The sequence below is a fragment of the Amblyomma mixtum genome, chromosome 3 (assembly GCF_055824585.1).
Source record: "Amblyomma mixtum isolate Tamu chromosome 3, ASM5582458v1, whole genome shotgun sequence".
Classification (NCBI taxonomy): Eukaryota; Metazoa; Arthropoda; class Arachnida; order Ixodida; family Ixodidae; genus Amblyomma; species Amblyomma mixtum.
In genome coordinates this window covers 194,448,956-194,463,922 of record NC_143014.1, presented here as the reverse complement: position 1 = coordinate 194,463,922, position 14,967 = coordinate 194,448,956, and the positions used below count along the sequence as shown (strand labels likewise).

Below are 14,967 nucleotides of genomic sequence, written 5' to 3'. Positions count from 1 at the left end.
CACATGGCACGAGTATCTAACACAGCGAACGGATGAACACGGCGGGAGCTGTTGCGTCTCGTCGCATGTTTGAAAAAAGCCGTAGACGGGCAATGCGATTCATGCAGGAGAGTATGCGTTAGCATTAGTGTTGCCACCTGACGATAGCAGGTGGCGTGATCCAGACCATCAATCACCGTGTGATAATTAAGCGTACCTCTTCGACACACGCCCGGTTTAATCCAGCCACCAGAGGTTCAATACAGCAACCCCTCGCCATTATCCTCACCCCTCAACTGTGATTGGGGACCACAGTTTGCCTCTCACCACCCGTCGCCTCCCAGTGAGTCGACCCTCTTCACTTTCTCTCTGCCCTCTCCTTCTGACCAATTGTCTGTCTCACTCCCGCCTCTCCCTTGAAAGTGGAGACAGAGATTCGCCCTCTCCACTTTGCCTCTTCTCCATCGAGGCTTCACGCGTCAAGCCGGGCACTTTTTGCGATAATGGGCGTTCGAATGCTAACGCACTAAACTACCCTGCATAGGTTGCGAAGCCGCAAGCACTGCACACAACGTACAGGCGCGGCCATAAGTAAACGGAGCACGCTATTGCGTTCGAAGTGTAATCACGCTTTCTCCATTGGTAATGAAGAAGCGTTGTTTGTCTACAAGAAAGCGCACCAACCGCCTCTACCAGCATGCGCGTACCACTGCTGGAAAATTCAATTAGGTGACGCGTAAAAAATATTCGAAGACAGTTGTGTGCTCCATTTACTTTTTTCCGCGCCTGTACATTAACGGAGAATGCCCGCAGCATCATTCACACTTCGGTAATTCGTCGATAAACTTGCTTTTGAACAATCCTGTGAGTTACGCGCCGACTTCAGCCAGTCCAGCGGGCAGCCGCGGTTGCGGGCAGGCTGTTTTTTCTGCACCATAAATTTTGTATACCGCGCGGATATTGCTTCCCTGGAACGTGAAGTGTTCGTATCCTCACCAAAGCGGAAATAATGCGCACGGGCAGATATTCCACTTCGCTTCTTCCCTTTGAGTATCGCTCACTCACACACACAAAACACCGCTGGCATCACTCGGTGTGAAATAGGCGCTATCCCTGGTCGCCTCGTTGCTTGCTGTGAGGAAGTGCCGGCCGACATTTCCAAACAAGTGGCCCCTAAATATGCACTGGGCACTTGTTCGTCGACGACAACCACAGTTTTGGCGGGCAACGCTTTTCGGCATAAAAAAGTCCTGAATAATACCGCGTACGTGTAAGAGAAGACACGGGCCACAAACGACTAATATTGGCAAGCTACGTCGTTCCGTAGGCGCGGCTACTGTGTATCAGAGGGCACTGACTGAGTGCGCTGCCCACCTCGAAGAACAGAAGCGAGCGAAGAAGGCGCACGCCCAGCCAAGGGTCCCGGCCGAGACCCATTCGCACGACGGCTGTAGCCCCACCTATATCAGCCATAATAGAGTGTGCTGCGCCTGCTGTTGAATGCATTTGACGCTTGCAGCTATTCTCGGCGACGAAATTTTGGTTAATATTTTAATTGTTTCTTTTGATGTGTTAAGTTACTCCCAACGTCTAGTTAATTGCACATTGCAAAGAAACCCGCTTAGCAGTCAATAGCCAGATAGTTTTACCGGTGTACTCGTATCGCATAGTCTTATTATGGGCGGCTGTTCCATAAGGTCCTCTTCGAGAACGCTGTGCAGAGGGCGTATGGCCATGCGTGGGTCGTGCAGTCAGGGATGCTTATCTCTGCCGGCGTTCCTGACCACCACAATTTGCTAATTTCGTCTTGCGCACACGTGAGCAGAATGTACGATGGTAGTTAAACTCGGAGGACAGTGATAAGCACAGTTATGTCATCAAGCGCGACGACATGGGCCTCATCCCTCTCCTTATTACGTGGCGTGTGCTTGCACCAACTATTTCGCAACGAGTGCAAAATAGACGCGCTCTCCTCTGGCTCTTCGGGCACCGGATCTGAAGTTCCGCAAAGAACCGGCGCTCTCTGGGCTGCGCTGCGACTGTTGCACTGCGAAAACAAAGACTTTCCGACACGACACAAGCGAAATCACTTTGTTAGCTGTGACAGACACACGCGTGACTGATAGCATTCCTCGTTGTGGTGCACCCGACAGGCCTGTAGCCGCGCAGACGCAAGCGATGTGTGACTCCGGCAAGGTGCGGACGATCGTTTTTCGAGATACGCTAGACAGGGAAGATGGGGTCCTGAGAGCGCCGCGCGTCCTGTGCAAAACTTCTTACTCCGCTCGCTAAGTTTTATACGCTACGGCACTGCGATCGCCATGTTGACGTCCAGCACAGCTTCCCTATAAGAGTGCTGAATGACTTGATATTCATGACAGACCACGAACCCAATGAAAGACACCATGTGATCACAATACGCTCTCACCTAAGAAGTTTTTCGTGAACCTTCGCGCTGGCCACTACGGTCAAGTTACTCCCTCTGTGTATTTCTTCTTTTTTTTTTTGCGCTGCGCTAACCCCTCTCCTTAAAGCATTCTCTACTTTCTTGCTTGGTTGGACGTCTCATCATAGCTCATTATTTCCTTTTTCTCTCTTTCTGCTGAGAGCCGAAGCGAAAGTAAACGCCGAAGTATAGTTCGCTTTCTGGCAGGCTGATGAGAGAAGACCCTGTTAACGAGTCAGATGCGAGCAATTAGCTTTCCTGCCCGGAGAACGAAAACGGTGCGCTAATTTGGGGCTGCAGCTGGGAGGGGAAAGGCAGGCAGCTTGGTCAATCACAGAGTACTGGCGGACGCTTAAAGTGCGGCAATGAGCGACATCGCGCGGGGAAAGTTGCCGTCCGGCATTTGCGTCCAAATGAGACGCGCTTAACTGCGAATAAGCCTCCACGCATTCGTTACTGACCGCCAAATGGCGTATACGGAAGCAGCCCCATCGGCTACACAGGTGAACCCGTCTACAGCGCAATGCGCTGCGCAAGCCGCGGCAGTTCCACACGTCCAATCGGCCAGCACTGTCAGCGTGACACCTCCTCTTTACTGGCGCCGTCCGAGTTCATTAGAGCACGCAGGCTGCTTTAAATATTTCGCCCTCACGTGGGCGGCACATTTACGGATTACCCGCTTCACGCTGACGCAGCAACTTCGGCTCGCGTGTCAGCTACTCCCGGCTGGCGTCGCAGCTTCCCGATGCGACGTCCTCACCCGTTGCTTAATCGATCTTAAACTGGAGCGCTATATATCATGACTGGATTTGTTCTCAGCTTCTTGTAATCACCGGGTATTTCCCCTAAGGTGCTCTGCAGTTTTTAAAAATACGCTTTACCAGTGGTGTAACGCATCAGAATAAAGCTTAAGACATGCTATAAAGTAGATTGACTAACCAAACTTTTTAACTATTATTGTTAATCTCCTTATTTAATTAGAGACGTCTAGTCCACCATAGGTAATATCCATATCAGGTTTAGAATTTCGGAAACGCAGTTACCCTGGGGGCTGCGGCCCAACATATTTGGGCTATTTCGACGAGTTACGGCACTGGAGGGGTTGCTTTGCCTTCAAGCTTCTTCAAAGGCCACGTATTTCGAGATGATGCAGCGAAAATTTGTTGGGCCGCAGCGCCGAGGGCATCTGCTTTTTCGGAATTCTAAATACTGCTATGGATATTGCTGATCGTGGGCTACGCCCCTCTCAGTAAATACGGAGACTAACAGTAATAGTTACAAAGTTAACTATTCAATATTAGTTAACCAGCCTGCTAGGTAATACACTTTAGCTGTATTCTGACGCGCTACACCCCTGACAGTGTTTTGCCGAAAAAAGCGCTCTTCTGACTCAAAAAGCTTATTTTTAAAAATTGCGGAACATCTTAGATGAAACACCTGGTATGGTCGTTTTCAATCTATAACCTCCTCTAGGTGCGTGGCCTTGAGACAAAGATATAGAACCGCCCTTGAGCGCCTAGGTAAAGTACGCGTGCTACGGCCTGGGACCCATGAGAAAGTATGCAGTTTCAGAGCGTGTCTTCGGATTTTGCAGGCTGTGCTTGCGACTTCCACTCGCATGGTTCCTGTTGCGCCATCCACGCCTCGCGGTAGCCTACACCGAGTGGTCTCAAAGCGAAGCCGTGACGCGAGAACAGCCGGGCCATGTCTGCATCGCCGCAGCTGAGGCGTTAACCCAATTAACCGAGAAAAGTCTTCTAGTGAAACGAAGCAGCAGCCAGGTCACGGATGAGGAGTAATGACAAGGATTTCTCTTCGGCTGGGAAGCTGCGACTCCAGCAACGCCATAAGACTGCTGGCACCGAAAAGAGAAGCACATGCGAGAGTGCGCCCATTTCCGTGGCCGCAGCTCTTTTCTAGCTTCGGGGCCACGCACAAGAGAGCGGCAGCTGGAATGTTCCCAGGATGGCAGCGCCCGAAAGAACACCGAGCAAACAAAAACACGACGCAACCCAAGAACAAAAGAGGCGCCTCAGGAGCCTTCGGGCAAAAACAAATGCCGCGACACGCATGGGATGGGCTGCGAGAAAAATAAACCCAGTATCGGGAGGTGCAGAAAAGAGAGAGAAAGAAAAAAAGGGGGTGCTGCGAAGAGCGGTGAACGGTCCCGGGACAGGAACCGCTTCATCTCCGCTCCGGACGATTGGGCAGGCGCCGATGAACGGAACACTGGGCCTGGACGCGTTCTCGACAGGAAAACTAGAGCCAAGCTCGGCGAGCGTTTGTCTCGAAAGAAGAAAAGGCGGCTCGGTCCCCGGCGCGACGTCACAGGCGAGACATCTGCTCTGGTATAAAGCGAAGCGCGGCCCTTCCAGGCTGTGCACAGAGCGGACTCGTGAAGTGGGACAGACGACAGCGGCTGTGCCGTCTACGTCGTCGCCCAGAGCGCCGCCATGGCTCTGCGCAGGATTCTAACGGTGAGCAGCGGCCGGCGCGCGCCGTGATTCGTTCGCAAAGAAGCCCTTTTAACGCAGTTAGCAAGAAGGAAAAGCGTCATGTAGGGCTAATAGTTGTTCGCAGATTTCGCAAGTCGCAAGTGCTGTGTGTGTTAGTGGACACTTTCTCGTTGAAACTAGCAATCCAATGTTGCACGAAAAACCGAGGTCACGTCTGAAGAAATCGGGGCGACCTCCCCTCAGTTTCTTCGGACCGAAAGTCGGTAATGCAGTTTACATGGGCTCACTATGAGTGTTGCGTGTATGTATAATGCAGCCGTACGAAAAGATACTAAAGTGTCGTTGCTTAAGAGCTAGTAAGGATGCATGACGTCGCTGTGCAATAACGAAGCGCTACTTAACAGGCACAAGAGAAGTAGAGTTTTGCTCATCAAGTCTGGAGCCACCTGGACACTCATGTTGCGGTCCTAGCAGCAGATGACCCGATGCATGTAGGACAAGACGCGTAGTACGTGTACTTGCTGCCCAGTTCAATTTGTGTGCGCCGTGCTGTGCGCGCAAGCTATATCAAAAAAGAGAGCTTTAGCAACCCAGAATGCGCATACTATGCATGATCTTAACCATCCACATGACGCGAACCACAATGGTGTATACCAGTGAGTATAGCCGTGATCTTTTCTTCTCAGTGAAGTGATTGCGTACTCGCTATCAGCATGTGCGCTGTTATTGCTGTGCTATCCATGCTTCAGTAACGCTACTATAAAATGTAAGCGTTGAGGCGTCAATTTCTGGAAAATATTCTCAAAGTTCAGCTTCAAGACCAAATAAAGGATACTTCTTTTTTTATAAAAGAAAAGTGAAGCTCTTCATCAGGCGAAAGGTTTTATCCTTGCAATCAAGTATAGTGAACTGCAAATCTTTCAACGAAATCCGCTTGAAAAAAACGACATGGCATTTTTGTGCAGAGGACAAGTCAGCATAATGGGTCATTACGCAAAAGCCTACCTTAACAGAGCTTGTGTATGAAGCATTATTACATTAGTTGTCCTAAAAAGAATGTCTAGTAGTTTATATGCATAATTCACTTCACAGGGGCTTTCTTGACGCGGACTAAGCAATCACGTTTTTTCTCAGCAACTGGAAGTATATCATAGGTCTCGCTCCTCGTGCGTGAAGAGCCTATCTTCTACCTTTACCGGCCTGTCTTCTGCCTTTGCCGAACAGGTCCTGTTGGCGCTGTGCGCCAACATTATGTGCCATGCTGACGACGCCACTATCGACAATGTCACCGAAGTTATGATAGTGGACAACGTGCCGTTGCTCACTCAAGAAGACGTCGCCAAAGCAGTCAGCGCAAGTCACGGATACAGAGACTACGGAGGCAGGCACTCCCACGGGCATTACGGCGGAGGGCACCGGCACCACGGAAACACCCATGGGCGTCACGGAGGCAGCTACAGCAGGCGAGGGCAACGCCACGGAGGACATCGCTACAACAGATACCACGGCAACCATCACGGCAGGCATCATTACGGCGGCTACGGTGGCCGACACCACGGCTCCGAGCGCTACGGGGGCTACGGCAGACACGGTGGACGTTACGCAGGCGACCACTACAGGAACAAGGGCCACCGCAGCCACGGCTACAAAAATGTATACCACAAGGAGGAATACGGAGACCACAAAACGTACTACGACGACTACCACGAAGGCGACCACCGCAACTACTACAACAACCACCACAACTACAGGGACCACCACGGTGGAAGGGAGCGCTACGGGAACCACCACAGCGGATACGAAGGGAGGCATAAGCATGGAGACAGCTATCATCGACATGGAGGGGGCTATCACAGCAGCCACAGAGGATCCCATGGAAGCCACGGACACCAGCACGACAGAAGCGGCCACGGGTACAAGAGAGGCGGAGGCAGTTACCACAGGGGTGACCAAGGATACCATGCACATCCGCACCACCAAGACTATTATGCCCGAGCCACCAACAGGGCACTTGTCTACTTCACCGGTCATAACGACCGGACATGTGCCAAAGAACAGAGGCGCCTGGTTGCGCCGTAGGAACTGCTGGAAGCACGATTGTTTTCTGGCGATATGCCGCTGGATTCGGCTCAGAGGAATGGAAGACTAACATAGCTGGTCATATGTACTCCTCTCATTATACATGTTTATTGCTACAAGTAGAGCTGGTATCTTACTATATATATATATTGTCCAGTTTTATAGTGCTTTTGTTGAGAATCTCACCATATGTTGCCATAAGGTGAGTCCTTGATGTCTGTTTAGGCGTGGGGATTTGTATTACTGAGAAATGAACTTTATCAAGGCCGAGACGCCTAAAAGTGGTGGCGCAAGTTAACTTCCAAAGGCTGAGTGTCGTACCATATAACCCGACTAGTAAGTAATTCGGCCTTTCTTCTGGTGCTTCCTAGGTCCATTTTGGTCTGTGCTTCCTTCTCTTACTCTGCCGAGCTTCAGCGGTGGAGCAGAGCAGCAACCGAACAGAGGTGGTCCAGTTTGGGCACCAGCCCGATGGCAGCGAACCTGATCTCGAGGCCATGGCCACGGGTCACGGCGGTCACCAGAGCGGCTACGGAGGCCATAAGAACTACGGCGGCCACCACTCCCACGGCCGCTACGGCGGTGGCTACAAGCACCACGGCAATGACTACGACAACCACCACGGAAACCACGGCCGCTACGGAGGCCAGAACCATGGTCACGGCTACAATCGATACCACAGTAACCACGATGGAAAACACGGCCACGGCGATTATGGTGGCAAGCATTACGGCAATGATCATTACGGAGGGCATGGCAAGCATGGAGGCAAGTACGGCAACGACCACTACAAGGCTCGGGGCCATAAGAACTACGGCCATAAAAACGTTTATCATAAAGAAGACTCCGCGCACCACAGCCGCTACTATGATGACTACCATGATGGTGACCACAAGAAAAAGTACAACCAGCATCACAATTACCAAGATCATCACGCTGGCCGCCAGCACCACGGACACCATCATAAGCAGCACCACGATAAGCACCGACAAGGAGACGACTACCACAAACATGGTCACGGTCACTACAAGAGCCACCATGGTCAGCACGGCGGCCACGGAGGTAACCACTACAGAGGTGGCAGCGGACACAAGTACGGAGGCGGTGGATACCACCGCGGCTCTCACGATCACTACGGCGGTCAAAAACACCATGGAGGCGGCGGACACGGTGGAGGCGGCGGGCACGGCGGAGGCGGCTACGGGGGCCACGGAGGAGGCGGCTACGGTGGGCACGGAGGAGGCGGCTACGGCGGCGGCCATGGCGGAGGATACGCTAGCAATGGTGTACCGACGTACGTCAAGGTTCCCGTGTCTCAAACGAGCTTCGCGGCCACATTTCGATGAACGCTGCTGTGGGATTTACCGCCTTTCCTCACAGTGGTCAAAAAGAAATGACGACAAACCCTAGCCTGTAAATAAACTGCGCTTGTGAATTCTCCTCTGGTTCTCTGAAACGCACAGTGGTCATAGGTGGTCATGCCCCCATCGGGAATATGGCCATCTCCTCTATCATCCGTGAGGGCAGGCACAAGGTGCTAGAAAGCTTCATCATTAATTTTGATAAACAAATCCCCAGGTCCCAAATCCTGAGCAATGTTCAAGTAACAAGGTACCCATGTGGGCTAGTTGGTGTACATCAGACATAACTTCACCAGCGAAAGAACTAGACACGAGGAGAAGAAGAACACAGGACAACGCTGGACTAACAACTGAAGTTTAATCGAGAAACGGCCAACCTAGGTCACCAGAAGACGCATGCGTGTCAGACACACCAAACAAAACAAACAGATACATAAGTGGCAGATCACCGAGGAGTGGATACACGCTCCAACACTGGCAAACAACAAAATACAGATAATATGTCTATCAATCTTGCACGCGCACACTTCTGCTTAGGAAATTAACTTCCTTGCTAGTGAGATGCAAGGACGGTGCACTGATGCATGTGTCACTGCCTTGCAGCCTAATATGAAAGGCCTCAAGGATTTCCCTCTCCTCCCTGTTTTTCCCTTTTCCGATAACAGAAATGTTGTTAAAACCTGGAACACATTTTTTACAACTCCTGCAGTGACGTGGGAGGGTATTTGGATCTGACGAATTTTTCAGAGAATTATTATGTTCGCGTACCCGGTCATTAACACATCGGCCAGTTTGGCCCGTGTACACTCTACCACATGACAGGGGTATCTTGTAAACGACTCGAGTCGAACAAGCAACGAACTTGTTAGCATGCTTAACATGGTGCGCTGCTCAAGTGCGCTGTTCTGACCGCTGGTTCTGTATGATTTTCGCTGAGCAGCGCCGAAACATGAGACAGGGCCATGGGAATGACCCAGCAAATTCACGACATGCTAGCGACTCAACGGTGATTTCTTGCTAGCTCGCAAGCGTTAAACATGAAAAAAAAAGATACTACCAAAAAACCATTAAGATGCTGATACAGTGGCGGATTTCGCTTGTCTCTACAAAGAAACACCGTTTCTTCGCCGACGCTGAACCAGAAGGAGCGCAGACACAAGTGTCTGCCGGCTTTCTAATCTCTAACACTTCCACAATTTGATGTGTTTACCTCTCGGAGCGGGGGGTGCTCCTATGAGAGGAATATGCAGTATCAAGAGGCAAAACAGTGTGCTCTAACAAATTTCATCGCTAGATCGGTGGGCCCTTCTTTTGTGCTCCGTTACCGCATCCTTCATCGCCCCTATTCCTTCCTGCCGAACAAGACGGTTGGGTTTTCGCATCAGGCACAATATTCCGAAACCTGAAGTTATGGTTCTCTTTCTGGCCATATTTCCTCTTCTGCTGAACGTGGAACCCATGTGAGCAGAACTTAGCACTCAGAATTGTCACCACAAGTGCGTCTTTACAGACCTCACTTTCAAAGATCTCCACTGTTCTCCAAAACCAGTTTGCGCAGGAAGACTGTGTAAAAAGTGGATCCATGTCAGCAACAGCACCGCCAAAGTGTGACAGCAAGTGCTCCCGAGGCTCCGTAGGACGTTGCCAAAAAAGCTATCGACTGTGAGCTCAGTTTTTATTTTGGATGCCGTTACCTTCCTGAGGTTGGTGCAGTTCGCTGCCCTGTCAGAGTGGTGTGAGCCGTGCCTACGCGCTTTGGTCAAGTAGGTGTTCCCGCAAACGGAAGTGGAGTAGATGCACTCGGAAGACCAGTTCCTCACATGGAGCAGGAAGAGTGCGCTTCTGAAAATGTGCAGATGCTTGTACGCTGTAAAGCGCCATCTCACTAAGCCCCGATTGGTAAGAGGATTTCCTACCTCAGACGAAAATTCCTGTCACTGCCTCCCTCCAACAAGAAAAAAGGAAGCTTCGCTGATGCCGAATAACACTACACGTGTAAAAGCCCTCTGGCACTACGGCGGCAACATTCAAGAAATGTGCAAAGAGGGTCGAAAAGCAGCTACGTGAAATGTTGAACTCTAAAACAAGTGGCTAAAACGAAGTCGAACAAAGTGTATAGCCTGGATGTCTTTTTCACGGCAAAACACATAAAATCGAGCACTCATTGCAGGTTATTTTATCTAAAAAAGAGGTAACATGGAACCCGGCATCACTCTGTCTCCAGCAGCAGCTGACTGGGCGATCCATTAACGATCCGTTTCGGGGAAAGCATTGCGCGGAAGTCGCAATTTTCGGGTACAGAAGGATACCGGAAAGTAATCTCTGTTCTCAATTGACGCCAAAATTTTATACCGTTGAGTTCGGCAGAAAAACTGGCCAATTGCGTATGACAGCTATGGAGTGATTGCATTCCAGAATGCCTCTGGCCTGACTGGTGGACCGTTTATTGAGCTGCTTTTCATCTTCCTAACTACTCGCACGTAGTATACGATAGTGATATTCTCTGGCAGAGAGGTGTTTCTATGTGTTTGTGCAATGCCCCAGTTTTATGCGACTTCTTTTCGACAAAACTTAACAGACTCTTAAAAATGCACTGAAGACAGACGCACGTAATGAAGTTTTTTTTGGATTTATAGATTATTTTAGTGCTTTAAGATTTTTATTGCATCAAACCAGACGTGTTAACGCAGTCGCAGCCTCTTTTTTCCCGTTTCTAAAATGTCACCTACGCTATCCATCTTTCTTTCCGGGCGAAAGAAGTGTGTTTCCTTCCTGAAACAGCATGAAATGTGTCACATTATCATCATCTTGTTTTTTTTTTCTGGTTGTACCTTTTTTCTTTCTACATTTATTGCATGTAGAGCCGTATTACTCTTCCAGAACAAAAATAAAAATTGATTTATCAGCGCTTCCTTTGCGTGTCTGGTCTCTCCCTTTGTCCCGTCAGCTGTTTGGCGCTCCTGTGCTATGAACTCTGTCATGTTGAACTCCTATCAGCAAGCTTCACTCCAAGGCTCGGAGTGCCTTTGACATCTCGAAATGAATTGGAAGATGCTATGAGGTCAAACGCTTTAAAAAAGTGAAAGAAGCATGACACATGAAAATGTTTTCTGTGCGTATAATGCGCATATAATTGATTCTAAAGCTGGCAGTATGCATGTCGGTATGATTGCCTGCTTAAATAATAGTTACTTACAGAGACAGCCTTATGAGAAAAATTACAGGGGCGACTTTTGGGCCACGTAACGTTAGACCGCCATTATGAAATCGCCTCTCATTTGACAAGAAAGCGCAGCGAGGAAAGTCTGCCGCCACGTACAACTCAAACTTGACGGAACTAATGTAAAAATAGGGTCTGGTCTTTTTGGTTTAAATGCAAAAAAAAAACGATAAAAGGACGCCGAATAGAATTTTAAAAAGTCGCTTTTAACCGGGAAATGTGAGTATTCTTGACAAGAGCTCCGCAGCTTGCTGTCCGTTGTGTAAGGGTTACTTTCAGTAAGAAGAGGAAATAACAATGCATTGAAACCACGGGCTTGGGGGAGACGGTGTTGCCGTTGTATTAAATAGCGCAGCTTTCCGTTTTCAGGCTTTGCTCAGCTACATAACATGCCTCTGGAGGCCGGAAGGCTCCCTTCTTCACCAAACATCGTCTGCTAGCCCAGTGGTATTCAATGTCACCACCCGCTATGGACAGACACTTGGTAAAGTGGGTTCTCCGCTGCATGTATAAGCGTGGCGCATAAGCGTTATGAAGTACCCTTTTGTGCCTACTGCAAGTGTTCAGTGGAACTTTCATCGGTCCAGCCAGCACGTAGACCACGTGATGTCCCGCTCTCTCGCTCAAACCAGGGTAACAGCCCAGCGGTAATATGAAAAACCAATTTCTGGAAAATAAACCTTAATTCGCGTATTTTGTTTTTCCCGGTTCCACGTTTAACTTCCGCTGGTTTTTTTAACGGCTATATCATTTTCTTTGACATGCATGGTTGTATGTGTGAGCATATGTGCGTTAACTACTTTGAAATCGGCAGCTCGTATCGATAAAATGGCCAAAGCATACTCTAAGTAGGTCTAATAGCCCAGAAACGGTACAGTATATCCGCGAAAAATGAAACGATAATTCATCAAGTAGAAAATAATATTCGCCGACAAACAACGCAAAATCCGTTCTGAAATTAACATAAAAAAGTCCACCAAATTTTCAAAAATTAAAACTGAAAAGTCCGACCCCTATGTAAAACTTTCAAAACTGCGTGCTTCTTGCACGTCTAGAGCCATATCTACAACAATATAGATTTTATCCGGACGCCATACGGCCGGCTCGCGTCGGGACCGTTCTTCCAAAGATAACTTTATCGACCGGGTAATGTGACTGCAGTGTGTATCAAAAATTCTGAAATCTAGCGGCTTCCTACTACCCTGTTCCCGGGTTTTGAAGGGACACGGAACACCGTTACCTCAGGATGCCGTTCCGGGTGTTCCAGACGGAGAGCATGGTGGGCGAGTGTAGCTTAAGCTCTGCAGTTACCTATATTTGAGGCCTTGCTTTTGTGCACGCCGAGGGCGGCCCACCCCTCAAAGCGACACTTACGATGTTGGCTAGTTTTTTTAGGCTAACGATTTTTCAACTCCCAGAAATAGGTTTCAGAGTATGTACATACGCCAAACATAGTTCGAATAATAATGTGCGCCTACTGTATTTCCATTTCAATTAGGTCTGGCATAACCTCAACCGCTTGCAAGGATCTGAAACTGGCAATGTTCGAGCTGTGGAGGCCTCTTCTGGGAAAATGCGCAGTGCTGCAGCGTTCATGCAGTTACAAGCTAGTGGCTTCATACGAAGCATCCATTAATAGCCAAGCGATGTCAATCTCCACAGGGTCCAGATTTTTAAACGTTGTAATTGACCAACACCTATTCGGTCGTCCTCACCTTAATAACTTAATCAAGCGCATGTCTGAGATTTCGCATGCCCTTATGTTTCTTGCAGGAAAGACCTCGTTGTGCATCTATGCCTATGAAGCTGCGGTTCAACAAGGCTCTGTTTGTCGGCCTCGATCTGCTGTACAGCTTGCCAATGCTCTCCAAAATGATCAAAACGGACCTCGGGGTTCTTTTCAACAACAAAAAACCTCAAGGCCTCCTAGTTACAATACACGTTGCAGCCGGAACCATCAGAGTACATATACCAGGTGTCTCATGGAAGCCGGCCACTAATTTTTAAAAATAGTGTTTTTGACGTAAAGAGAAGGTTTTTGCGAGTTAGTAATACCAGTGTTGCGGGACATAAAAAAAAAACAGGCAAATCATTAATTAGTAAAGTGATTAACTAAATAATAATAATGTACTTTTTAAGTATTAGACAATGGCGCCCGATTGCAACTCGAGATTTGTAGCCGGATGTTAGCAAGAGCCATATCAGTTTTTAGAATTTCGAAGCCGCGAGAACCCTCGCCGCTGTGGCTCATCTAATTTGGGCCATTTCTAGTACCATTCGAAAACCACGCGCCTTGATTGGCGCGAAAAGCGACGTCAGTCAAACTGCGTCTCTCCATGACGCACCTATTACGCGACAGTCTGCAGTCTGTACCTCGCCCGGGCTGAATCGAGCAGCGAAGCGGCGAGGAGCGGGGAGCATCGCAGCATGGGCATCGCACAGATTGCCGCGAGGTACGCGTGTCATGGAGCGACTCGATTTGATTGGCGTTGCTTTGAACACCCCCCCCCCCCCTCCCCCCTTACCGCCGGCGCGCGGTTTTCGAATGGCGCGAGAAACGGCCCAAACTACATGAGCCACAGCGGCGAGAGTAGTAACCCCATTTTCGGGATTCTAAAAACTGATATGGCTATTACTAACGGCCGGCTACAAGTCTCTAATTGCAATCGGGTAACTATAAATCATAGTTAAGAAGCTAGCTATTAGAATTTAGTTAACCACCTTGCTAGTTAACATGATTCGCCGGTTTTTTTCACGTCCGCCAACATTGATATTACTATGCAGAAAAAAGCTGCTCTTTACCTCAAAAACCCTATTGTTAAGAATAGGGGCCTGTTTCCATGAAACACTTCGTATATAGCATACCAGAATACTTCGCACTACCTCGCCCATCTATCGCGGAAATACTATCCACTACGTTTTGTACCGTGGTTTCCGTCCATCAGGCTTCTCTTCAAGGCATGATGTTAGACCTGTGGCAACGCCCTCGTTTTCTGAGTAGCCTTATAATGCCTTACATGCACTTAACTATTACAGGAACTCAAAAGTAGACTCATTTATCGCCTACTACGCTCCAGCAACTCTATTTGCACTCACTGTATGAAAGGCAAAACGGCCACGTCGCTGCAGTCACTCCAGCAAGTCCAAGTTCTGCACATCGCGCGTCAGAAAATCAACACTTGCGAAACTTGCAGCTCTCCACGTACGCTTCAGTGAATCGCTAAGCAACGTCTCCGACAGTGGGCTATATTACTTGTATTTTGCTCGAAGGCTGCCTTCTAATGTCTGCAACTAGCTGTTCGGCGGGGGAGATCGTGACAATAAGTATTTCAAACCAAAGAAGTTTATCGCCAGGATACCAAGGGAGGCAAAAAAATATTTTTCATAGGCTACCTGAACACTGAATCATAATCAGCACCGCATCAC

General features: G+C 49.0%; 2 protein-coding genes across 2 annotated transcripts; both read left to right on the top strand.

The window, feature by feature from the left end:
* The first annotated feature begins 4,765 nt into the window (after positions 1–4,765).
* On the top strand, positions 4,766–8,424 carry LOC149353170 (uncharacterized). The gene is made up of 2 exons (XM_089577295.1): positions 4,766–4,902; positions 7,332–8,424. The coding sequence occupies exons 1-2, from the start codon at positions 4,879–4,881 to the stop codon at positions 8,304–8,306; spliced, it is 999 nt and encodes a 332-aa protein (XP_089433421.1). The 5' UTR covers positions 4,766–4,878; the 3' UTR covers positions 8,307–8,424.
* Positions 6,133–6,960, top strand: LOC149353171 (uncharacterized). Its single transcript, XM_089585128.1, has one exon. The coding sequence runs from the start codon at positions 6,133–6,135 to the stop codon at positions 6,958–6,960; it is 828 nt and encodes a 275-aa protein (XP_089441254.1).
* Positions 8,425–14,967: the final 6,543 nt, after the last annotated feature.

Bases quoted from the DNA above. Each gene is read 5' to 3' on its own strand.
- LOC149353170 (XM_089577295.1), top strand. From the start codon at position 4,879: ATGGCTCTGCGCAGGATTCTAACG. The intron at 4,903-7,331 runs GTGAGCAGCGGC...GGTGCTTCCTAG, and splicing joins CTCTGCGCAGGATTCTAACG to GTCCATTTTGGTCTGTGCTT.
- LOC149353171 (XM_089585128.1), top strand. From the start codon at position 6,133: ATGTGCCATGCTGACGACGCCACTATCGACAATGTCACCGAAGTTATG.